The 25,468-nt window shown below is 38.8% G+C and overlaps 1 protein-coding gene across 1 annotated transcript in view; it reads right to left on the bottom strand.

Annotated features, from left to right (window-relative positions):
- bmal1a (basic helix-loop-helix ARNT like 1a) overlaps positions 1 to 25,468 on the bottom strand; it is a 44,799-nt gene that overhangs the window by 18,176 nt on the left and 1,155 nt on the right. The window contains exons 2-8 of the mRNA XM_079251559.1: positions 9,269 to 9,451; positions 6,960 to 7,023; positions 5,393 to 5,540; positions 2,702 to 2,722; positions 2,446 to 2,478; positions 852 to 881; positions 132 to 289 (exon numbers count right to left, since the gene is read on the bottom strand). Of these exons, the coding sequence (XP_079107685.1) occupies positions 132 to 289; positions 852 to 881; positions 2,446 to 2,478; positions 2,702 to 2,722; positions 5,393 to 5,540; positions 6,960 to 7,005 (436 nt within the window). The 5' untranslated portion in view covers positions 7,006 to 7,023; positions 9,269 to 9,451. The remainder of the gene's footprint in view (positions 1 to 131; positions 290 to 851; positions 882 to 2,445; positions 2,479 to 2,701; positions 2,723 to 5,392; positions 5,541 to 6,959; positions 7,024 to 9,268; positions 9,452 to 25,468) is intronic.

The raw sequence follows: 25,468 nt of genomic DNA, 5'->3' as shown, positions 1-25,468 counted from the left end.
TCCACAGATCCAGTTTAGTTTACACTGCGGCTCTTCTTAGTGACATCCAGATTTTGCAGCTGGACCATTAACTAAAAACATCTCTAAACCACCTCTCCCAACATTCAACACTTCTTCCAGCCCGTTCTAACCTCTGAGTGTCTTCATGTGCTGGACTGCCATGCGCAGGACTGTCAGTTTATCCAGCTTGCGGGACATGGCGTTACAGGTGGGCACTAGTGACGCCAGCTCGTCGATGAAGCTGTTCATCTTGTCTCTGCGCCGCTTCTCGATCTGGCTGTGAGCTTCTCTGTAGAACACGAGCAGAAAATGACTTGTTAAATAACATCATACACTTTCACTCCTCCTGTCCTGCTCCAGTAGAAACTGAATCCTAAAACCAGCAGGAATGCAGGGGAAACCACTTTTCTTTCACCGGGCTGCCTCCTTGCAGTGTGCATGATCAACGACTACATTATCTTAACTGGCGTGCAAGCTAAACTCCGATGAAAGAAAGCCTGCACTCAAGAGAGGAAAGATAAAAGTCCATTTCTGATGTTTGATCCATTCTTGTTTGCAGCAACGCTTCAGGGATCCTACTGCCTGTGCTGCCTTCACTTCAACTACAGAAGGGAAGTTCCTTCCACTAAACGGGAAGGAGAAGTAGGAATTAATCACTAGGCATGCTCCCTTAGTCCTTTGGTTCCACATAAAGCACAGATCTATACCCTTCAATGTATTAAGTTTCTTATCATCCTCATACACAAAGCTCCCTCTGTCCCCAGCCAGACAGAGGGACATTTAATTTGCGTAAGAAAGATCACTAGGTGGGAAAGGGGGGGTGAGAAAAGGAGAAAAGATGGGTTTTATACCTGGCATTCTTAATCCTTCCTTGCTGGTCACTGGAAAGACAAAAAGAAATGTTAGAGAAGGGAAACCCTGCAGACGAAACTGAAAAGATTTGATGTATTTTAAGACATAAAAAAAAGGGTAAAATGATGAGGAAGAAGGAAATGGGGGCAAAGCTAACCTCACACGTTCTGTAACAGCATCAGGATTACACAACAAGGGCAATGCAGGCTTTTATTTAACTGTACAATCTGGTGACCGATGCTCTAATATGACGTAGTCGACCCTCCCATTCTTCTTTCCTCACATGCAAAGTTATGCAAAGTCACAACAAAATAAAGCTTCAATTCCACCAAAAACACAAAGCACTGCTTTATTCTTCTGATCAGAACAAACAAAAGCAATTCTGATCAGGTGGATGCGCAAAACGCGAGTTCCCCGATTCAGCAAAGCCTCTTAACCAAGTAATTTGCTCATGTCAAACTGATTAGTATCATCTGTTTACACATCCGTGTTCACAATCAGCATGCCTGACATCCATGACAATATGCTTTTGTCCCGGTTCGATTTCGATTTCTTTGGGTGCCGATTAGATTTAAATTGCGATTCTCACAATTCTTTGATATTGCTGATTTTTTTTTTTTTAAATAAAAACAAAAAAAAATGTATAAAACTTTTTTTTTTTTGCTCGTCATCTTTCTTGATTTCAATTAGGAAAAAACATGTCCAATGAGTCCAAGAAGACAAGTAAAAAGATCAATAAAAACAACAAAAATGAAAATCTTTTTTTATAATGGATTATTTCTATTTAATTGGGGGAAAAAAACGATTTCTTAACAAAAAAAAAAAATCCATTTTAAAATTGTGAAGCAAAACAAAAAAATCCTGATTTTCAACCCCTCAATTCGACCCCCCCCCCCCCCCCAAGTTCCAATGTTATCTGCAGATACGATTAATTTAAAAACCTCTACAACTATAAAGTAGCAGGCGGCACGGTGTTGCAGCAACATGCCGTCAAAACATCTCAGTGCTGCAGCCTGACAGGAACAAATGTGTCGCTCAGCTGGTTTGGGCTCAAATTCAAGCCTGAAAAAGTTTTGCAAAGATGAAGAAAGTTTTTACCACTATTAACACTTTACAAATACCAATTTTACTCAAGGCAGAACCATCTGCCTTCATGCATCACACCTTAAAAACTGTTACCAAGTACCAGAATTACCTGTAGCGGCTGTTATATGAAAACAATAATAAAGGAAACACTTGCATCGACACGTAAGACCTCCCATAAGTATAACTGCTGATCATTTACAGTAAATGTGTGAGAATTATCCCATTTCTTTCAACACATCTATGATGAAGGGACTAAACATGATGTACTCAGCAGAGTATCTGCACGCGCACCTGTCACAGCTCCCATACCAACTCTTTGCTTCATATGACACAAATCACATGAAAAATGTGTGCAATGGCTGAATTATTCAGAACAAGGCCACAGATTGCAGAAATGTCTGAATTGGGATTAACTGAGCAAACTGAAATTAAGCTTACATTAAGAAGAAAACAACACTGAAGGTAAAAGCTTGAATGTTAAAACAATGACAAACGACAGCGTCCTACCTTCCCAGTTTATCCTTATCAGGGTCCATGTCACTATAATGGAGCAGAAAGGAGATATTAGTTTTACCACAGAGATCAGAAGACGCTGAAATAACAAAAAGAGCGGCAGATAAAAGGGTTCATTGGGGTTGAGCAGGTTTGTTTTTCCAATCTACTGAATTATTCATGTTGCAAAAGGAAATGTGGGTCATTGGCATTTCAGCTTGAGTAATTACAGTTGCTAAATCTATTAATATGTAGTCATGTATGAACTTACTCAAATGAGAAGCCATCAATTCTGAAAAGAAACACAAATTTATTAATCAGCTTTTGTTACTGAGGCATTGAAAAAGTGATCATTTACAGCGTGCGAGGTGTGAAGCAGCATTGGCAGTCAGTGTTTTAAAGCTGTTAGGGTTAAATAAGGCACAAGTTTAATGATAAAAAACTATGTTAGCATCTGCCGCTTTCAGGGTTAGGGTTACGTCAGATTAGAGCAGAAGACTGGAAACCTATCCGTGACTGGGTTAATGCACCAGAGATGCTGCCATGTTTCTGTCTGATGTGACGATCTGTGAAACTGCATTTGTTGTTCTACTTTTCTCCTCTTTCTTTTGCTTCACTTTATTTTCTTTACTTGTTTCATTCATTCTTTAAATTTTCTCTAAGCAAATGTAAGAAGACTGCTGTCTCAGAAAGTGGGGTGCATGTAGGGATGGGTATCATCACAACACACTGGGATAATGATACATTTCATCAGAATAAATGCCATTAGCTATGATTCATCATGTGTAAATAACTGAATAGGTAAAAGAAAAGAAAAATCTGCTCCTATAAACTGGTAACGTTTTAGTGAGTTGCTGCTACCATCTGAAAACCTCACACTGCTTGGCTCATCTGCTGCTGATAAGAACAACAACATGGATTTGCGGCGCAAATCTGCTTCTAACTTAAATTACAAGCATCTTCTCCCTACTGTTGGTAATTTTAATCATAAATGAAAGTAATCCGTTATCTGTGGCTGTTTCCGTACACTCAGGCATGAGTTAATCACTTAGCTCTTTAAAAAAGTACTAGCAGCCATTAGCTTGCTACGGACCTCAACTAAAACAGCTTAAATGGAACAAAGGTCAGAAAATCTGGGCGCTGATGACAGATATGCCCAATTTGATATGTGTCCTGTGTCCATTATCTTGCAACAACTTGTGCAAATGCTCCATGTGTTGTGCAGAAGCTGCGACTGCTAAGTGACTCAGATCTACGAGATCATTTAAAAACATACATGAGGAAAAGCTACGTTAGAGTCCGGCCTTGACTGGAGATCAGAATTTAAAAACACACTCTAAATTAGACTTTATGACATTAAAAATATGTGTTTCTGACTTATATTAATGGCACAGCTAGATTTATTATGTGTATTCCTGAAGTTGTTGTTGCCCTGCAGATTCCTGAACCAGCAGCGGCCTATCAATACTAGGGGTGTCACGATTCTCCAAATCTTCGATTTGATTTGGTTTTTGATTTTAGGGTCACGATTCGATTCGACCCTCGATATTTTTCTCTTTTTCTCACAGCACAGAGACCTCTGACATTTTTAGACTCGTCTTGTCTATGATAATTTGTTTTCATTAGCTTTTGTACAGTAAGTCTTATGTCAAAAGATGGGCGACATTTAAGTGATGCAGTTTTCATTATTCTTGAGTAATGTATCACATTAGACACTTATGGTCAAATTTGAAATGAATTTATTTACAATATAAAAGATATAAAAATAATCTTGGGTCAAGTTAAAAAACAACAAAATAATGATAAAAATGAGAAGTCACAGAGGGTGCCTGCCATCTAGTCAGATGGCAGATGGCTGCCTGTCCTTGAGCCGGGTTCTGCCGGAGGTTTCATTCCTGTTAAAAGGGAGTTTTTTCCTTCCCACTGTCGCCAGTGTGCTTGCTCAGGATGGGAGATTGAGTTGGATCCAACTCAATCTGTTGGTTTCCTTATATTGGCTATTTTGAATTGGTTTTCATTGTTTTCTTCTCTGTCTGTAAAAGCGTTTGAGATGGCATTGTCGTGATTTGACGCTATGTAAATAAAGTTGAATTGAATTGAATCTCGTGACTGTGGTCTGCTGCTTTAAATAGCTCTATAGCATTAGTTGTAGCTTTCGCACAAGCTGAGGTATGTGGAAGCTTTATTGCAAATGAGCATGGAATAGTTGACTGGACCAGTCATGTTTTTCTGGTTGTCAAATCTAAATCTTTGTGATGCCGGCGAATGTGTCCTGCCATGTTTGTAGTGTTTCCCGTGGCCAGGTATGTTAAACGCACATAACATATCGTAAACACTGTGACCGTCTTGTCGACAACACGAACGTTGTCCACATAACTCACCGGGAACGCAAAATATTTCCACACTGGTGATTTAAGAGAAGCAGAATCGTCGATCCTCACTTTCATTTAAATGTTCGAGATCATGACGTAATTTCGATCGATTACGATTAAACATCGAAATTGTGACACCCCTAATCAATACATATATGCTGTTCTGGCTGGTTTGTCAAAGTATCTGAACAGACATGATCGGAGAAGGTGAGGAAAAGAAAGACAGAGCAAGATATAAAATTAGATTCAACACAGGACTTTTACTGGCTAGAGAGAGCTCAGAGAAGACACAGGCTAAAGATGGATGCAGGATAAGCCAAAATGCCGGAGCATAATTTAGTAAAGCCTCTTTACAACAGAATGAATAAACCACCAGAAGTTTTATCATAAATGCAGGGTAGCAAATTTACCATGCATTCATACCAATAGCAGCACCAGAACCGGTTTTCGATACCCATCCTTACATGCAGGTGAAACTATAAATAAAATCTGCTGATGATGATATGTTCTAATGAAAAGCTTCATGTATTAATATGTGTTCGAGCTTATAAAAAATAAACAACATATTCCATTTCTTTTTGTGTCCTTACTGATAGTCGGTGGTGCTGCCCTTTCTCTTGCGGGTGTAGTCCATGCTAGGTGTGCTGATGGAGCTGGAGATGAGGTCAGTGGAGCCAGGGGACATGAAGTCAGTCATCGTAGATGAGATGTCCATCCGTTGGTCTGCCATGAGGTCATCTGTTGGACAAAGATTGAAATCTGTGGACTTTGTTGTCGCCTTTGTGTTCAATATTTTAAAACGGACTCCAATGGTTGGAGTGAGGAAGGCAAAAAAAAACAATGTAGCTCCGACTGTTTCCATGGAGATTAATTAAAAATCACTTGTGCACAGAAGAAAATGCAACTCATACAGAAACAGCAGTCGTGGTAAATATAGCACACATCGGTGAGCTAGACTGAGAGAAATACAGCAGTAATTTGTGGAGCTGATGATGGTAACGTTGGGAGTTCACATAACTACATAAACCACTAATAACCACAGCATTTGCAAGATTAGTCATTTCACCCTGACGGCAGTTTGAGTACGTGGTGGTGACAAGACCTCGGTTAAATTTCACTGCTGTGAAAGTCAGTACAAGAACTCTGCTGCTTGAGTCCTCACTGAAACCAAGAAAGTGGACCACATCAGTCCAGTCTTGAGGTCTTCACACTGGCTGTCTGTCTGTCAGAGGATAGACTGTTGCTTGTCTGTAAAGCCCTGAATGGTTTAGGACCAAAGTGCATCAGAGACCTCCTGTCCCCGTATGAATCTATCAGAGCCCTCAGGTCATCTGGATCAGGTCCTTCATCAGTTCCCAGAGTCAAACCGAGACAGAGAATCTGCATTCAGCTTCTATGCTCCACATGTTTGGAACAAACTCCCAGAAAACCTCAGATCAGCTGAAACACTCAGTTTATTTAAATCCAAATGAAAGACCCACCTGTTTTCAGCTGCGTTTCAGTAGTTTTCATTCAAAGCTACATTAAGTTTACCTTTAAAGCTGAAATTAATCATGATTTATTGGTTTTTACGAATTGTTATTTCCTTTTCCATTCTTTCATTTTAATTTGAAATAATGCTTTTTATTTTTGAATGTTTTACTGTCTCTGTAAAGCAGGTTTTTTTTTTCAACCACTGTGTGGTTTCAACTAGTGTGCCGTGGGAGATCATCAGGTGTGCCATTAGAAATGATCCAATTTCACCTGATTGGTCTGAAAAGCAGCTGTGTGTTTATTCAACAGGCCCTGGTCCAGGTGAAAGGCCATAAAATTCCTTTTTCTTGTGTTTATCTGATTTATTTCAAGACACTTTGACAAGATGGATTTTTATACTAATCATATAGGCTTTAGAAAATTGTTTGTGGTGTGCCTTGTGATTTTTTCAGTGGAAAAAAAGTGTACCTTGGCTCAAAAAAAGTTGAAAAAACACCGCTGTAAAGCACTTTGAATCACCCTGTTATTGAACTCTACTATATAAACAAACAAAAAAAAAAAAAAAAAAAAACAATTGGCGGTGACTTTATGCACAACCTAAATAAAGAAAAATAAAAATCTTACTCCGCTCCAGATGTCTGCAGTTTTAAATGATTTGCCAGAGCATTACAAAGTCACACTCACCACAGATGTTCATCACAGCTTCTGTGTTAAAATCATCTCCTTCCATCCACTCTGGAGCCCTCAACTGCAGACACAAGAAAGCATCAATTTAAAGCCCCTTCAATCCATTCAATGCATTAATATCATGGCATCCAACCATTTAGATACAGATCCTATTTACATAAAGGTTACTCAGTTTGGAGGATAAAATACACATTCATGACAGAAAAGACAAAAATGATCAAGCATATGTTGACTTCATTTTATTTTCAGACAGTGAGATAAAAAGCACTAAATGCTGCAGTTAATTATCACAAAAAGACAGCACATTAGGAAAGATCTTTCTGCCACATTCAGGCAATCAGCAACATCATGTGTCATCTGTTTGTGTGAAAGAAGCCATTCAGACTTAGGTCACGTTCAGTGTTACCTTAATACTTCTAGATTCGACCTAGTCACACAGTTTGTTTTTTTTTGCTATTTCTGACAGAAAAAAAGCAACATGGTGCTCATTCAGACACCAGGCCAACTGGTTTGGTTGCCATCAGATAATAGAAAACCGTGTGTGTCAAGCTGGGCTTTACAATTATCATTCTGAGAGTCTGCAAAGACACGAATGAGAAAGAAAAAAGCAAAGGCTCAGACGACAGAGTCAGCTACTGTGATGTGAACACAACAGCTGGCAGACATAATGTTATCTGGGTAAGGTGCTACAATTAACAGGAAGCTGTTATTGTCTAAGGAACTATATAGAAATACTGTATGTCACACTTATCATTTCACATGCATATTTAGGTCAAACCATATCAATTTCTTGACGCATACATATGTGGGTGGTTGTGGTGTGCCTGAGAAGTGCTACATTTGTTTAACTTGTGGTACTTTTCTGGATATATAATGGATTTTCTGTCGTATTCAGTTACTTTCTTGAAGAAAGGGCGAGTTTCTGACCTGATGAACGAGTTATGAACGAGCTGACGTGCGTTTTGGCCAGTTCGCTCTTGGAAAAGAGATTTCTAATCTTAATGTGGTTTTCATCTGGTTTAATGTGGGAGAAATGACTGGTTTTACATTTTGTGTTGATAAGTAGCTGACACCGACATCTCTACACATGTTTTAAAGGAATATGTTGTTTTTTTAAGTACTTATACGGAGTCAGTGTCCTACAAGCAGAAAACATTCCTACCAGATTCTCTACACTGTCTCTCTACACTCTAAGCAGGACACTAAGAACTTTCCACGTACAATACATATCAATTTAAAACCAAAATCCCATTAAGGAAACACATTCAGAACGTTTGATGCTCCCCTAAGGGATGCTCATAGTATATATGGGGAGTCTTGTGTCCGTAGTCAGGAAAATAGTTAAGTCCTTAAAGTGTCAATGCAAACATGAATACACTGGTGGGAATTTCAGGCATCTATTCATTACAAGTTTATAAAAGGGGTCATCACCCAGAAATTTCACTTTTTCCAAGTTAAAACATGTGTATTGGTGTTAGCCGGAAGTGTTAACATTCCCGGAAGCCTTTTTAAAAGACGGTAGAGTTTTACCGTCTGGGCGCTTTGTTCGCAGCAAAACTGTCCACAAGGCTGAAGTCTCGAAAACGAGTTTTGTTTTGTTTTTTGTTTTTTTTGCTCCCAGGATTTTGCTATCCCAGGGAGCTAATTGCATGAACCCAACCCTGTTCTAGGCCTAAACACACCCCTCTTCTACACCTAAATACTTCTGTTATGCCTGCCACTGGTTATTACTCCTTTAAAAGCTAAAATTGACCAATAATTACAATAAATTTTCTACTAAGGGAAAAAGGTTTAAAAAAAAAATACAAAAACAAAAAAGAAAACCAAATAAATAAATAAACTAAAAAACAAAAGCTAACTTCAAGATGGAATCACATAGTGTCACCTTGATTTTGCTCCCTGTTACAGAATCAACGAGGAAAGATTGTAATTCTCCTGTTATCTACCATGACTTGCCAATAATCATATAAATGAAGCATAAAGACTGGCTAAAGGAAGTTTAATCAAGGATCCTAAAAGGGTATTATTATTCAGGCTTCCAATTTCCATTTGGCAAACATTACATAGCTGCAGCACAACTTCTATTTGATTATTGAGTCTTTCCTTCTTACAGTTTTGCTGTATTTATTCATTCTACTTAAAAGGGTGTTAAATTAAAAGAGAAAGTCGGTTTTCTACTCTGTAGCTGCTATGAAATGAGTCACATTGATGCACAAGAGTCCCTGGTTTAAGTTTGCCTCTCTGAAATATGAGTGGGAAGCAATTATACATGGCAAGAGAAAAAAGAAAAGGAACAGGTTAGGTACCTGGATTGGAAACTGGAACAGGCCTCCTGGATGGGCCCGATATTGTCTGGATCAGCCTGGTCCTCTCCGTTCTGATCTGGTCTCAGTCTGGTTAGATTCAGCCTGACCTAGTTTCATTCGTTTTTGATGTGATCTGCCCCGCTACGACCTGATCCTTAAGAAACTGGCGTGACCCGTCCACCTCTGCAAATAGGAAAGATAATTCTGTCAGTCTGATGCAAATAAAAGAAAACAAACTAACCACAGCATGGAAATTAAACCACACAGACATGATGACACTAAATTGGCAAAGTTGCTGCTTTCTGTTTGGTGGAAATACTCAAACTTTACTGACAATTTCCTTTCAAGTGATAATTTGCAACCTCTGTCATTTATGGGCACAATGATAAAAAACAAACAAAAAAAAACAAAACAAAACAAAAAAAACTCTATAAAAAAGCTGAAAGTAAGACAACTCGGCTAAAATGTTACATATACACACGTATATATACATTTAGGAATGGGTGATATGACCAAAACCTCATATCCCGATTGAGCTCATTTTATATCCCCATAACGATATACATAATATAAAATCAGTTGTGTAATTTTGTGTCAGTCATCAGTTATGTGTCAGATGTGCTTGGCAACAGCAGCCGTGATCTCCTTCCATCTGGGGAAACTATGGCCGTATGGCGTTTCACTGGGAAATAGTTGTTGCAGTGTTTGCATTTAGAGTTTATTATGATCGCTTTCGCTTCCACTTGACGCTGCTTTTGCTTGTTGACTCCATTGTTTATTATGTATTCTATATCCTTGTATCACGTATGGAGCAAAACCAGAGGGGGAGGAGCCAAGACAGGGCGCCACTTTCAAATCTTGCTAGCTCCCCAACATCATCTACCCCAGCTTTAAATGAATTTCTGATTAATCTGCTCGTCTTTTGGGATGTAAAAAGTAGAAAACATCTATTTTTGATAACGTCAACAATCTTTATTGCATCCAACAGGAATCTGGAAATATGGAAAGTACAGCAGTCAATTGGATAACAAAGCCTAGGAGAGCAGTTTCACTTTGTTCATTCAATCATTTTCCATATTCCATTTCAGGGGGGCGGGGTAGCTGGAGCCTATCCCAGCAATTGGCAGGCGAGATGCAGGGTTACACACAGACAGGTCAACAGTCTGTCAAATAACCAACAGAGAGACAACAGCCACTCACACTCATTCCTACTGAGAATTTAGAGTGACCAATTAACCTAATATTCATGCCTCTAAATGGTGGGAGGAAGCCAGTGTACCTGGAGAATGACAAGGCAAAACATGAGAGGCCATTGTTCGGACCCCTGTCCAGATGAGGATCAACCCAGTGACTTTTTTTATGCGGGGCTAGGGCGCTAACCACAACACCACCGTTCAGTCAAAGGGTAAAAGTACAGCTTTATACTACTGAGTATTAAACCAACTGGCCCACATTTAAGAAAAATAGATTACAAAGTGTCAGTGGTATGGTTTAAAAATAAATCAAATTTTCGTGAGGTCACTGAAGTGTTTCTTTGAGGCATAACAAACTCTCCAACACAAACTAACAAAGCAACTTAAATGTGTGCCCAAGAAACGCTGTGAAGAGGCAGGTGCTGAAGTACTAGGTCAGGATGAGCTTCGTGAGCTCTTTTATTGGGACAAAACTCAGGTCTAGAAGGGGAAAACCACTGTGTCACGATTGTACACTGAAAGAAAGCGGTGCTGGAGTGGAAACTGGGTCACTCAGTCTCTATGGTCTCAAACCAGCCTGCCTCAGTTTCCATCCACCACCTACTTTTACCTCATCAGTGAGTCAGCAAGCCATTCAGCTTCATTTCCCTGTTCCACACGATACACCCACTCAGACAGTCAGGAAGCAGCCAGAAAACCTGTTATTGAACCAGGGAAACATCCAGACAGCATCTCGGCTGCCAAACCTCTAACACTGTCACCTGAACCAGCGATGAAGGCTTTTTGGAAAGATGGAAAATGATTTAGCAAATACTTAATGCATTTAGGGATTTTGAGAAATGTCACAATATCAATACAAGCTTTAAAATGCCTCCCTAGCAACATGTTTTATTTAGAGATATTTACTTATTCAAATCAGCAACATAAGAAAATGGGATCTAATCTCTTTAGAAACTAAACATTATATTGTTCTTTATATGCTGCTCATATCATGCAATTGTGAGTGAAGAATGGGAACAAGATAAAATAAAAAATACACAACAAATAATAATAACAACAAGCAGATATTAAACAAATAGGGCTTAATGTCTGTCAGAACTTAAAATAAATCTGCACTTTTTTTCATAACCGCAACTTGAATGCGTTGAGTATCACAAGAATAAGCTCAGCTGCAAATGCTAAAAAGGTAAACTGCCTCTGAAAAGACTTCTTTCAAAAGGTAAATGAAGAATAACTACTCTTAAATATAAATGCTACTGAATGAGTATTCATTGTGGAATTATACTGCAAGATCATTTTGGTTTGGTGTGAGCAGTAACACAGAGATTACACAATGCAAAGTTTGATTAATATCATGCTAAACTAAAGTCAAGTTCTACCTGTTACGTTGTAATAGTGTTAAGGATCGACTAATACCTTTGGCCAGCCAATACACTGGGCCACTAATTGTGTTGTTACTTGTATCAGCAGTAGAATTAATCATTAAGAGCATTAAACTCTTTGTTTTTGTTTTATTTGAATGTGTGTTTGATAATGAATGAATGATCTGTTATCAAGTACTGCGAAGAAAAGAAAACCACTTAAAGGTGTTGAAGTTTCTTATAGTTTTGCATTTTTTACACTACATTGAGTTTAGCTGCCGATGTTAAAAGAGCTTTAATATAAACACATTTATTTTACAATCTTAGTGTATTTTCTGATTTATTATTTTTAATATGGCTTGTGATGTTATTTGTGTGGTGTTCTGACTCCCCCCCCCCGTGTAGTATCAAAAATAGTATTGAGCAAAGTCTTTAGTACAAAGCTTGAAATTGTTGTTTTGTGACAATCCAAATGGGTAGAATTAATCATATTGTTTTAATGTTAACAGCGAGCTGGCAAACATGCCACCTACTTAAACACTGCATTTGGGCATTCACACTTCATAGTAATCGCTCTCCCTGCCAGGATCTGCCTTCAGAACAGTGAATCATATCGCACCACAAAATTTTCTTAGAAACAGCTCATTGACAGTGAGAAAGAGTCCAAAACTGTGACCTGTCCTGAAGCTCTTCAGATCCAAATCAGCCCAGCAAATATTAAGAGCAAACATTGACAGAGACAGAAAGATGACTAGAAGTGAGTTTTTAAAGATTAATGTGCATATTATTAAAATGCAACAATGTAGCAGAAATAAGCTGAAAGCCTATCAATTCTGTCGGGGATAATCACCTCATAGTTCTGTATCATTACAATGGACAGTACTGTAAAACGGGCTGCATGGTAGCATAGTGGTTAGCACCGTGGCCTCACAGCAAGAAGGTCGGAGTACGGATAATGAAGGAATGAATGAGTATTGTAAAATGGAACTAAATGGATGGGGAAATACAATGTTGGTGGCTAAAAACACTGGAAGGTGAAAATTAACTTCACAGCCAAAAGATTATATTTTAAGAGTGTAAGAGGTTATGGACAAAGACACTGTAAAGGAAGTCATGTGGACCAATGAAAAGCATGAACATACACACAGAATGAATATGTGGCAGCCACCATGGGGAAGCGGATGGATTGTTGAATCACTGTTGCAAACAGGGTACGCAAAATAAGGCTATGGGCACATTCACATGAGCCTTTTTGATTCGAATCCTAGTCTGTTTGCTCGGAAAGTTCGCTTCGTTTGGGGAAATATGAATGCACCAAACAAATTCTGATTTGGATCAAAGAACCGGACTCGGTCCGCCAACAAACGCAGGAAATGGACTACAAAAAAAGTCACTTCCTGCTTTTGGCATAGCATTGTGAGTGCTTCTGTAGTATACCTGCATAAAAAAAAAACAAAAAAAACAAAAACATTAAACAGTGATAATTTTGTCTCCATGTTTAGCTCGCAAGTAGAAGAAACTGAGTTTTCTCCCACAAATGGGTCTTGTCCTCTCTTTTGCTAAATACTTGTGCAGCGCCACCTTTTGATGGGAATGGGGTTAAGTTATACTAAAGGTTAGCCTTGTTTGACCAAAGTGCAGCATGAATGCGATCTTGGTCTGCATGGATACACCCCCCCAATACTGAGCTGAGTCCCCAATTTGACCGGGTCTAGGGGACTATGCTGATGTGAATGCAACCCTAAGTTCATACGACGCAGAGGTGTGAAAATCGTAGCGAAAACTAGAAGAAAAGCTTTACCACCCCTCCAAAACCGCTGTAGTACATACAAGGCTATGGAGGGTACTATGATGATTAAAAAGTCGAACTCCAAAGTTAGAACAAGAATTAGCATGTGTGCAAATAAGGGACACTGTGTGTTGCAGGAAGTTCATGAAGTATAACATTCATGTTACATCTGACATATGCTGTTCTTCATATTTGCTTTCTCCTGCTGTTGATGGTACAACTGTGCAATACAGTTGTAAAAGCTGTAAACAAGCCAGGATTGTCTGGAGTAGCATCACTACATATTATACTGTTGTGTTTGGCACACGTTTGTCCCATTGATGTCATATCCTATAGTTGTGTGGTTACACTGTCCTGGTGAAATACAGACAGGTACAGGGTTCAAACCGATCCACCTTGGTACCTGGATTCAAACATGATCATTTTCATGGAGGTTAATCCCAAATTTTGTGTGGATGAAAGGGTGATTAGCTAAAATACTTCTGCAGCTTTACTTCAATTTGGTGCCATGTGAATGGCCCCTAGGTTATAGGCCATTTTCCTAGCACACTACATGTCAGAGTAGACAGCATTCTAGTACATAAACACCCCTAAGTTATCATGTAAATCAACAGTGGTCTATTTTGAGATAGACCATCATGTGGTGTAACCTTGTATATTTATTAGGGCTGCACAATTGTGACCAAAAAAATAATCGCAATTATTTTGATCAATATTGTAATCACAATTATTACTAATGATCATTCATTGTGTCTGGAAAAATATGCACCACTTGGAAACAACGTACCTGGCAACTGTACATCCACAAACACACATATACACATATGTGTTTGTGTATATATGTATATACACACACTTTTTATATTGATATAGTGCTCCCTCTCTATTCCCTCGACATTTTTCATACAGTGCTAGCAACGCCCCTTTAGGAAAGTAATTACACGAAGGGATCTTATATTTCTTATCCAGTGTTTAGATGCAGCTGTATTTTCCATTCTCGACATGACTTGCTCTCAACAGTCTAAAGCTTGTTACAACCTCCACAAGAAGCTTCGCTGAAGTCGGGCGGGATCAATGCGGGCGGCGATGTCCGCTTTTTGTGCAATGAAGCTGCTTATTTCATATTTAACGAGCAACTTCGTCCGTGGCAGGGCATGTTGTGGACGCGGCAGGGTTTGTGTATTTTGTATTTTTTACCACCTTGATCAGCTGTTTAATCAAAACAATCAGTTTTACCTGCAACAGGAAAAATGCGGAAGCGGCATCTTAACGCTTCATGCTTTTCCTTAAGGCCCACCTCAAATGTCCAACCAATCCAACAATACTTAACTGCCCGCTGATAAAAGGTGCGCGCTTTGTATTTAGGGAGCTTAATGAAGCCTTAACCACGCGTTAGCCCCGTGGTGGTTGGCAGACTATTGTTTGAGAACCTGAGAGACGCATGCAGCAGAGCTCGCATTTTGTGTAAATATTGTTGACGATCAAGTTTTTTTTAATTGTGGCCAACAAAATCATGACACGATAAAAATCTGATGAATTCTGCAGCCCTAATATCTATGTATTGTTCTAAAGGAAGAACGGCTGGATTGATTTTCTCTGTGAGCCGCCCATTAACAGCATCCATCTCTTCTCTGAGTGCTCTCCAGTAAATAAAAGTCAGTCTGATGTTAAATCTTTTTTTTTTTTTTAAATCTCCTGCTCTGTCCCTTTCTTCCTTTTTTCTCCAAAAAAGTCCTCTTCCATTACGTTGTTAAATAAGCTGGCATGAAGGGATACTCAGCTGTAACATGATACATCACCTCAGATACAAAAGGGCATAATAAATATTACTGTGCCACCAAAACCAGTCAAATGGATACTAATGAGCTCCAAAAGATAGACAGTACTACTTTCAAGTATGCTGGTCTGGTTTCTAATGTTTAAAAACTGATGAGCCAAAATAAACGATAAGAATATTCATGATACACAATACATTTAACATTTGACTTGAGATGTATGGTGGCTCCATAAAAACACCCCCTATGTGGGTCTGGCAGAAGCTGCTAAGCTTTAGGATTAATCAGGCAAAGTTGGCAGCTTACCTGACTTGTCTCCCTTTTAAGTCCAGCTTTACAAGCACCTCTTTAGAGCCGTTAAGCTAAACGTGCAATTTCTTTTTCTAACATACGTTTCACTACATGGTGTTCACATAGCCTGCAATATTTGAGAAGGTTCGGTTCGGCTCTGCACCCCTGAACTCAAGAACAATACCCAACAATAGAAGTTAATGAAAAAGTGAATATTTGAGAACTCCAACTGTATTCATACTGTTACTGTTGGGGTTTTTTGAGCATTTATGTTATTTCACAACAAAAAACAAAATATGAAAGATAGTCGTAGGCTGATGAGTTGTAAAAACAGAGCTAATGTAGAAGTAGATTAAACATACAAATGCTAGTTTCACATAAAAACAACTGGAGTAGGATCACCTAATGGATGCGGCGTTGTCTGGACGCGCTGGCGTTGCGGTAACGTATTGTGTCATTTCCTGTTTCCCTAGCGTGTGTCACTGCGGATTGCTACGAGCCGTTGGCTCCTTTAACTTCTTTCTAACTTCTATCTATTGTTAACCAACCACTCACTTTAGCGCACAATATCTTCCCAAACCATTGTTCTATATATTGCATTTATTTTTGGGATCTTTGGCTTTCTGTTTACTGACTTAAACAGCTCAAGCACTCGGTTTTAGCATGGCTGCTAGCTCTCTTCCCACACCCCGGTCCCCTGCCTTTTCTTGCTCGGTGTGTCTGATGTTTAGCTACTCCTCCGCCTCCTTTAGTGATAACGGTAGGTGTATTAAGTGTAGCAGCTTGGCAGCCTTGGAGGCGAGGCTCTGTGAGTTAGAAGCCCAGCTCCGCACTCAGTTAGGGAAGCAGTTAGTCAGCAAGCCCCCATTAGCCAGTGCGGAGCTACCAGCCAGGGCAGCCGTCCCTCAGCAGTTCCCGCGCAGCCGGGAGCCGAGGCGGGCTGGACGACGGTCAGGCGGAAGCGTAGCCCCAAACCAAAACCCACTGGCCACCACCGACCTGTTCACGTTTCTAACAGATTTTCCCCGCTCGGCGACACACCCGCTGAGGCAGAAACCCTGATTATAGGTAGTTCCATAGTCAGAAACGTGGCTCTAGAGACACCGGGGACCATAGTCAAATGCATTCCTGGGGCCAGAGCGGGCGACGTCGAATCGTATTTGAAACTGCTGGCTAAGGCTAAACGTAAATACCGTAAGATTGTAATTCACGACGGCGGTAACGACACCCGGTTATGCCAATCGGAGGTCACTAAAATTAATGTTGCTTCGGTGTGTAACTTTGCCAAGAGCATGTCGGACTCCGTAGTTTTCTCTGGTCCCTTGCCAAATTTAATCAGCGATGACATGTTTAGCCGCATGTCATCCTTCAACCGCTGGTTGTCTAGGTGGTGTCCCGATAACAACGTGGGTTTTATAGATAATTGGAGCGCTTTTTGGGGAAAGCCTGGTCTTATTAGGAGAGATGGCATCCATCCCACGTTGGATGGAGCCGCTCTCTTATCTAGCAATATGGACTCTTTTATTAATCAGCTAAATTGACAACTCAGGGTTGGGACCAGGAGGCAGAATTGTAGTCCTACACACTTTTCTGCAGCTTCCCACCTGCCGCCGCCCACCCAAAACCCCATTCCGACCTTATACAACTTCCCAGCAGTAAGAATTAAACAACACAAAAACACTTCTGGGGTTAATCGTGAAAACCTCATAAAAATAAAAACAATGGATCTAATAAAATCTGAAAATAAGACAATAAAGTGTGGCCTACTGAATATTAGATCCCTCCCAAATAAGTCTTTATTAGTCAATGACTTGATAGGTGATCACCACATTGATTTATTCTGTCTTACGGAAACCTGGTTACAGCAAGAGGATTATGTTAGTATTAATGAAGCTACGCCAGCTAACTATTTAAACTTTCACATTCCTAGAACTACAGGCAGAGGAGGAGGTGTTGCAGCTATTTTTAAGTCAGAATTTTTAATTAATCCTAAGCACAAAACTAACTATAAATCCTTTGAATTCCTGACATTAAATTTATCTCATCCAAAATGGAATTCAGAGAAACCGCTCCTTTTAGCATTAGTGTATCACCCACCTGGACCTTACTCCGAGTTTCTGACCGAATTCTCTGATCTCTTGTCTGAGTTTGTGCTGACTACTGATAAGGTCATTGTACTAGGTGATTTTAATATTCATGTTGACGTTGAAAATGATAGTTTAAACATTTCCTTTAGCTCTATTCTAAACTCAATTGGGTTTTCACAAAATGTCAATGGTGCCACTCACTCTCATGGTCACACTCTTGATCTTGTTCTAACATATGGTATTGAGACTGATAAGCTCAAAGTATTTCCTCAAAACCCTGTCTTGTCTGATCACTTCTTGTTAACCTTTGAATTCACTTTATTTGATTACTCACTGACCAAAAATAAATTCTACTATAGTAGATGTTTATCAGACAATAATATTACAAAATTTAAACAATCAATTGAATCAATTTTTTCACCTCTACCATGTGTTAGCATGACTGAGAGTCCCCCTTTAAGCCTTACTCCTGCTCAGATTGATCAACATGCTGATACTATAACAGCTTCAATGCGTACAACCTTGGATAATGTTGCTCCCCTAAAGAAGAAGAAATTAGGTAAGATTATGAAGGCTCCCTGGTTTAATTCCCAGCTTCGAGCTCTAAAACAGGCATCAAGGCGTTTGGAAAACAGATGGCGTTCATCAGGACTAGAGGAGTCTCACTTAACCTGGAAAGAAAGTTTAATCGTATACAAAAAAAGCCTTACGTACGGCAAGAACAGCTTATTATTCATCATTGATAGAGGAAAACAAAAACAACCCTCGGTTTCTTTTCAGCACTGTAGCCAGGCTTACTAGGAGCCGGAGCGCTGTTGAGCCATGTATTCCTTTCTCACTTAGCTGTGATGATTTCATGTATTTTTTCATCATGTATTTTTTCAGGAATAAAATTGACACTATTAGAGATCAAATTCACAATACTCTTCCTTCTACCTATAATGTTGAGCCTGTTGTGGTCTCCGAAGCATCCTTAGAACCAGGATCTGACTTGTGTCTAAATAGTTTCTGTCCTGTCCAACCCTCTGAACTAACTAAAATAATAGCTTCATCTAAACCATCCACCTGTATCTTAGACCCTCTCCCAACGAGCCTCTTTAAGGACATTTTCCCTTTAATTAATACATCACTACTAAATCTTATCAATATGTCTTTAGTGACAGGATATGTACCACAATCATTTAAAACTGCTGTAATCAAGCCTTTACTTAAAAAGCAATCTCTGGATCCAGAGGTGATAGCAAATTATAGACCTATATCTAACCTCCCGTTTATGTCCAAAATTCTGGAGAAAATAGTTTCAGCTCAGCTACATGCCCACCTGAGCAGAAATAATTTATGCGAGGAGTTTCAGTCAGGATTTAGAGCTCATCATAGTACTGAGACAGCATTGGTGAAAGTTACTAATGACCTTCTTATGGCCTCAGACAAAGGACTTGTGTCCGTACTTATCTTGCTTGATCTTAGTGCTGCATTTGATACAGTCGATCATAACATTCTGTTACAAAGACTAGAACAGGTGATTGGAATTACAGGTACAGCGTTAAGCTGGTTTAAATCATATTTATCTGATAGACTTCAGTTTGTTCATGTAAATGACAAGTCCTCCTCCCAAACTACAGTAAGTCATGGAGTTCCTCAAGGTTCTGTACTTGGACCAATACTCTTCACGCTATATATGCTCCCTTTAGGCAAAATTATTAAGACAGCATGGAATAAACTTTCATTGTTATGCAGATGATACTCAACTATACTTATCCTTTAAACCAGATGAAACAAATCAGCCCAATAGGCTACAAAATTGTCTCATAGACATAAAGACTTGGATGTCTAGAAATTTTCTCCTCTTAAACTCAGATAAGACTGAAGTAATTCTCGTTGGATCTGAAAAACTCAGAGCTAAATTTTCCGGTTTTGTAATGAACCTGGATGGCATTACTTTAGCTTCCAGTGCTACAGTGAGAAACCTTGGAGTAATATTTGACCCTGACCTGTCCTTTGGCCCACATATTAAGCAGGTTACTAAAACAGCCTTCTTTCATTTACATAATATAGCCAAAATTAGGGACATTCTGTCTCGGAGTGATGCAGAAAAACTGGTTCACGCTTTTGTTACTTCGAGACTAGATTACTGTAACTCTCTATTACTGGGCTGTCCTAAATATGCCCTGAAAAGCCTTCAGCTGATCCAGAATTCCAGAGTCCTGACCAGAACCAGCATGAGAGATCATATTTCTCCAGTTTTAGCCTCTCTTCATTGGCTGCCTGTTGAATCTAGAATAGAATTTAAAATCCTTCTCCTTACATATAAAGCCCTCCACAACCAGGCACCACTATATATCAAAGACCTCATTGTTCCTTATATACCAAGCAGAGTACTTCGTTCGCAGACTGCAGGCTTACTTGTGGTTCCTAGAGTCTCAAAGAGCCGAGCAGGAGGCAGAGCCTTTGGTTATCAGGCCCCTCTCTTATGGAATAAGCTCCCAGTTAGTGTTAGGGAAGCAGACACCCTCCCCACCTTTAAGACTAGGCTGAAGACTTATCTTTTTGATAAGTCCTATAGCTAGGGATGGTTAGCATCCCTTAGTTATGCTGCTATAGGTTTAGACTGCTGAGGGACATTTCCTGATACACTGAGCTTCTTTCTTTTTCTCTTTATCTCTTTCTTTTACCCACCCCCCCCCCCCCCATAACAGTGTTGCATCATTTGCAACATGTATGTCTCCTGTCTCAGCAGGTCTCCCTGGCCGGGAGTAGCACTTCCTGTTGTCTGTTGTCTTTCTGTCCTCTTCCCCCCACACAGCAGAGGCAGATGGCTGCCTGTCCTGAGCCGGATTCTGCCGGAGGTTTCCTTCCTGTTAAAAAGGAGTTTTTTCCTTCCCACTGTTGCCAGTGTGCTTGCTCAGGATGGGAGATTGAGTTGGACTCAACTCAATCTGTTGGTTTCCTTATATAGGCTGTTATGAATTGGCCTTCATTATGTTTTCTCCTCTGTCTGTAAAGCGTCTTGAGATGGCATTGCCGTGATTTGACGCTATATAAATAAAGTTGAATTGAATGCTACTTTATGGATGTGTACAATTTCACTTCCAAATTAAAGGGGACCTTAATAGGTTATAACATCACAGTTGTATTCTACAGCAAAATTAGCCGTTTAACCTGTAATTGTAGTGAATTTGTATCATGGTAAAACATGAACAATATTGCCATTTCAACTCAACTGTTTCAGAATTTCACTCTCTTATGCAAGTCGCTTTGGATCAATTCTACAGTCATTTTGCATCTGCTGTATATGACTGTAGAATAGAATAGAACAGAATAGAATAGAATAGAATTAAACAAGTGGGCCTACAATGGCTCACTAAATTTACCTCACAATTAATGTTTATTAGTGTAATTATTTTAGTCTTCTATTATTTGTCTAATTTTGCACATTTCTTTTAATGTTTTATATATAAAGCACTTTTTTACATGTAATGTGCAACAGACATAAACCTCGAGGTTAACGACAGCCCTAAATTTCTCTGTCAGCATTTCTTACAAATATAAAAAGGCCCATTAGATGATCCCATTATGTCACTGAAAATAAAACCACTCTTTCTGTAATCTGTGGTCAGGGATGGAAAAGCACAAGTCATCCCACAGTACAAGACATTCAGCATTCTGCTTAAACACTGGCATTGTGTTCGAAGTGTTGCAGGACAACCAGACATATTTTCGGAGATGCATCACTTGTTGAACTGGTGACCAGAATTTGTCAGCCATATCTGGGGACAAGCCTTAACCATGTCAGATATGTCCAATTTGATGTTAATTTAATTTCCACGCAAACTGACATGTTGCAACAACACTCAGCGTGAATCTTCATCCATCAGTCAGACATGTTTACATACAGAACGCTCAAACACCAAAACTTACACCATCAAAACTTTGCACAACCTTTTGGAAACTGATTTGTGCATAGAGGTGTGTGTGTAAATGTATGTATGTGTATATGTATATGTGTACATATGTATATATTTGTGTGTATATATATATTATGTGTGTATACGTGTGTGTATATGTATGTGTATGTATGCGTGTGTATGTGTGTGTATATGTATGTGTGTGCCTGTATGTGTGTATGTATACATCTGTAGGTTGTTTTCTTTCTTTTTGTTTTTGGGTTATTTTTTAGTTGTTGTTTTTTTCTCTCCCTTTTCTCTCCCTTTATCTCTTTCCCTTTTCTTATGAGGTGTTTCTTCTCCTTTCTCTTTCTGTCTTTTGTCTGTCCTCTCTGGTCCAGCAGTACAAACTCAACAATTCAAACAACAATACAAAATAAACATAGAAATAAAATAAAAAATCAGAAAGTCAAGGGGATCATTATATCTATAAAGCTTCCCTTGGCAGAGAAAATTTGCTCAGCAGAACACAGCATCCAGACCATCATTCTGCTTGCCTAAATGCTGGACAAGACAAAAAAAAAAAAAAAAGAAACTGATTTTTTTTTTTTTTTTTTTTTTTAATGAACTGCAATAAGGTCAACAATGAAGTACTTTCATTTTTGTTCAAACTACTCATCCTTTCGGCAGAGCATCTTTGTGTAGACAGCTAACAGTGATTAGTCTGCAGGACACACCCACCAAAAACACCAAAGAAGAAGAGTACAACTTCTGTCTTTTATGTTGAATAAAGCTGCAAATACTTGAAATCCCTTTCAGTCTGGTTTCATTTGCACAACAAAAGCTCACTGCATTAACCTGAACTACTTTGTTTTGGGATTTGAGCGTCAGCAAGGCAGGAGCTTATAGCATGCTTTGGTTTTAGAGTCAACAGATTTTTATAAACTGACTATTGAAAACATAAAATGTGCATGCTGTTAATTATGGAAATGGACAGTAATGAAATCACAAAATGAGCTGTTAAAAACTAATCAGAATTAACAGAGAAATTGCCGTTTTTATTTAATTCCTGTGTGCATATTGTTGCGTTTGGGTGGAGCAACCCTGTGAAAGACTACATATGATCTCAGATAAACTAATTGTACAAAGAATTAGGCAAGGGGTCAAAATATTTGTGCACGTTTGGGTGTAGCAAACTCAGCCTGAAACATTGGTGTGTAAAAGCTTGAAAAGATTAAATAAGCGTCTTAAAAAAAGATTTTTAAAAAAATCAATAAACTTAATAGAAAAAAAGCTTACTGCTTGCATTTTTAACTGTAATGTCACTGTCATGGAGTTTTATGTAAATCTGAAAGTGAAAGGATTTTTTAGCTTTTATAGCTAGTTTTTTTTTTTTTTCCTCTCTCTTCTCTCAGGTAAAACAATACACATCACTGGTGGATTCACTGCAACTCAAACTGCATTTTAAAATCCTGCTAGCAAGTGAACTCCAACAGGGAAGACTTGCTATCATGTCTTGTTATCTCAGACTTGATCTATGTCTCAACTTCTCAGCAAGATACAAGAGTCACATACAAGAGGTTTTTTCTAACTAAACTGAGCTTGTGCCAAATCTCTGGGTAGATATGTCAGTGTGACACGTTTGACAAGTGCAGCAAACACATATAAACTCTAATTAAGACTTTATACACTTCTTATCAGGCAGATATTGAGCTAATATCCAGACTTGTTTAACTTGGCAGAGCTACTTAGTCGTAATAGCCAATTACCGACAAGGTCATTTAGCTTCAGTCAGAAGTGATTCAAATGACTTTCCTGGATACACTGCTTTTATGATGATCTGTTTTTAAAGTTGAACTTGTTGAACTTGATTCAGCTGTTGTAAACTACAAGGGAATAGGTCAAAGCAAATGACGCTTCAAAGCTCAGTGACTGGGAAAACAAAAACTTGATCCGGCTAATCAAGATGGCAAGGCTTGTTTGGAGTCGCATGACTCTACCGACACACAAATGCCAGACAGCAAGCAAGAAGCGGAAAACTAAATAAATGACATGAAGGAAAATGTTATCATTGCTTATTTAGACAACAATACAGGAGAACAAAGAAACCTAAAAATCAATAATGCGTTGATACCGTTCAGGTTAAATAGACAAATGTTGTTACCTCCACCGAGGCAGTCATCATGTTTTCAGCCGCATTGGTTTGTTTGTTGGTCTGTCGGTTCGCAATATCACTCAAAAGGTTATTCGTAGATTTAGATTAAATTTTCATGAAATCTCAGAAATGTTGGGGGGTTATCCAAAACGTTGCCTGGATGGAAGAATTTTTTAAAGAACGCTTTACTATGAGAAGATGGTCATCATTTTGCCATAAGAGCTTCTGGCTAAAAAAAAAAAAAAAAAAAAAAAAATGCAAACAACTATTGGCAAATAAAGGTTGAAGTTTACTCCCTTGTCCTAAAGACTAAACATACAGGCAACGAGAATAAAATGACGTCATGTCCTTGGATGTAGTTGGCTTGTTCTCAGCTGAGCAGAACTTTCTTCAAGTGTTGTGTGATTGGTCCGACATTTGAGGTGGTGGGGTTAACACAGAAAAGCGTGAAGCAGAAAGTTGTTACTTCCACATTTTCATTGATGTGCGGTTGAACAGATAGTTTTAATAAACAGCTGATAGAAGTGGTGAGAAAGTGTATGCAGTGTGTGGTATATAAAGACCTGCATGTTGCTGCATACACAACCTTGCAAGTTTCTCAGTTTCAGTGCACATAAAAATACAGCTTTTACCACATTTCAGCCTGTTCAGCTAGAAAACGTTGCCTGAAGACTCCAAATAGAGGAAAATGGCTGTTCTCCACCATGTGTTTTGTGTTGTCAGAATAAGCCTTCCACCTTCTAGCACCCATGAATCTTATGAATTAGTCAGGGTGAGAAATTTCGAATGGGAAAATCAGGATTTTTTTGCTTCACAATTTTTTGTAAAAAAAAAAAAAAAAAAAAAATTCAAATAGATAAATATAATCTACTATAAAATTTTTCTCATTTTTATAGTTTTTATCAATATTTTAACTTTTCTTCTTGGGTATTATAGCAGCAGAATGATGGTCTGGCTACTGTGTTGTTTTTCCTAACTGAAATCAAGAAAAATAACGAGCAGAAAAAAAAAAGAAAAAAAAAGTTTTATACATTTATTTTGTTTGTAATCTACAAAAATCAGCAATATCGAAGAATTGTGAGAATCGCAATTTAATCGAATCGGCACCCAAAGAAATCGGACTCGAATCAGGACAAAAGCACACCGTCACAGCCCTATGAGTTAGCATGAAAATCTTTTTCTGAATCTTTCGCATACTCATACATTACAACCCTTCAATACATCCCAACAGGTCTCACTATCCATTTGTTTGAACACGTGGAGACAGAACTAATCGGAAACCTACTGGCTCTCCTCCTACAAGACACACTGCAGCTATCATTTTAAAAAGATGCGTACACTAAAGCCATTTCTCTGTTCCTGTTATTAACAGTGGGTTAGACATTTATTCATTTTCAATCATGAGTTCAACCCAATGCGTTTTGCAAATTCAGTCTGAACTACAGCCCATCCATCCCTGCTTTTTGTACATCCTGCAGGTTCATTTGACTATGTACAATTGAAGTTTGTCTGATGTTAGCTCAATTTTTAATTTGCCCAAATTTGATTTCTGCAGGATTTGGCCAAGCATCATGTAATAAAGTTGATAATTACAAGTAAAATTTTACGACTGGGATTATCTTATTGCTCAAGCTGCTTTCTTAAAGAAAAGAAAAATCTACTGTT

Source organism: Telmatherina bonti (genome assembly GCF_933228915.1).
Source record: "Telmatherina bonti genome assembly, chromosome: 2".
NCBI lineage: Eukaryota > Metazoa > Chordata > Actinopteri > Atheriniformes > Telmatherinidae > Telmatherina > Telmatherina bonti.
This window is presented reverse-complemented; position numbering and strand designations above follow the sequence as displayed.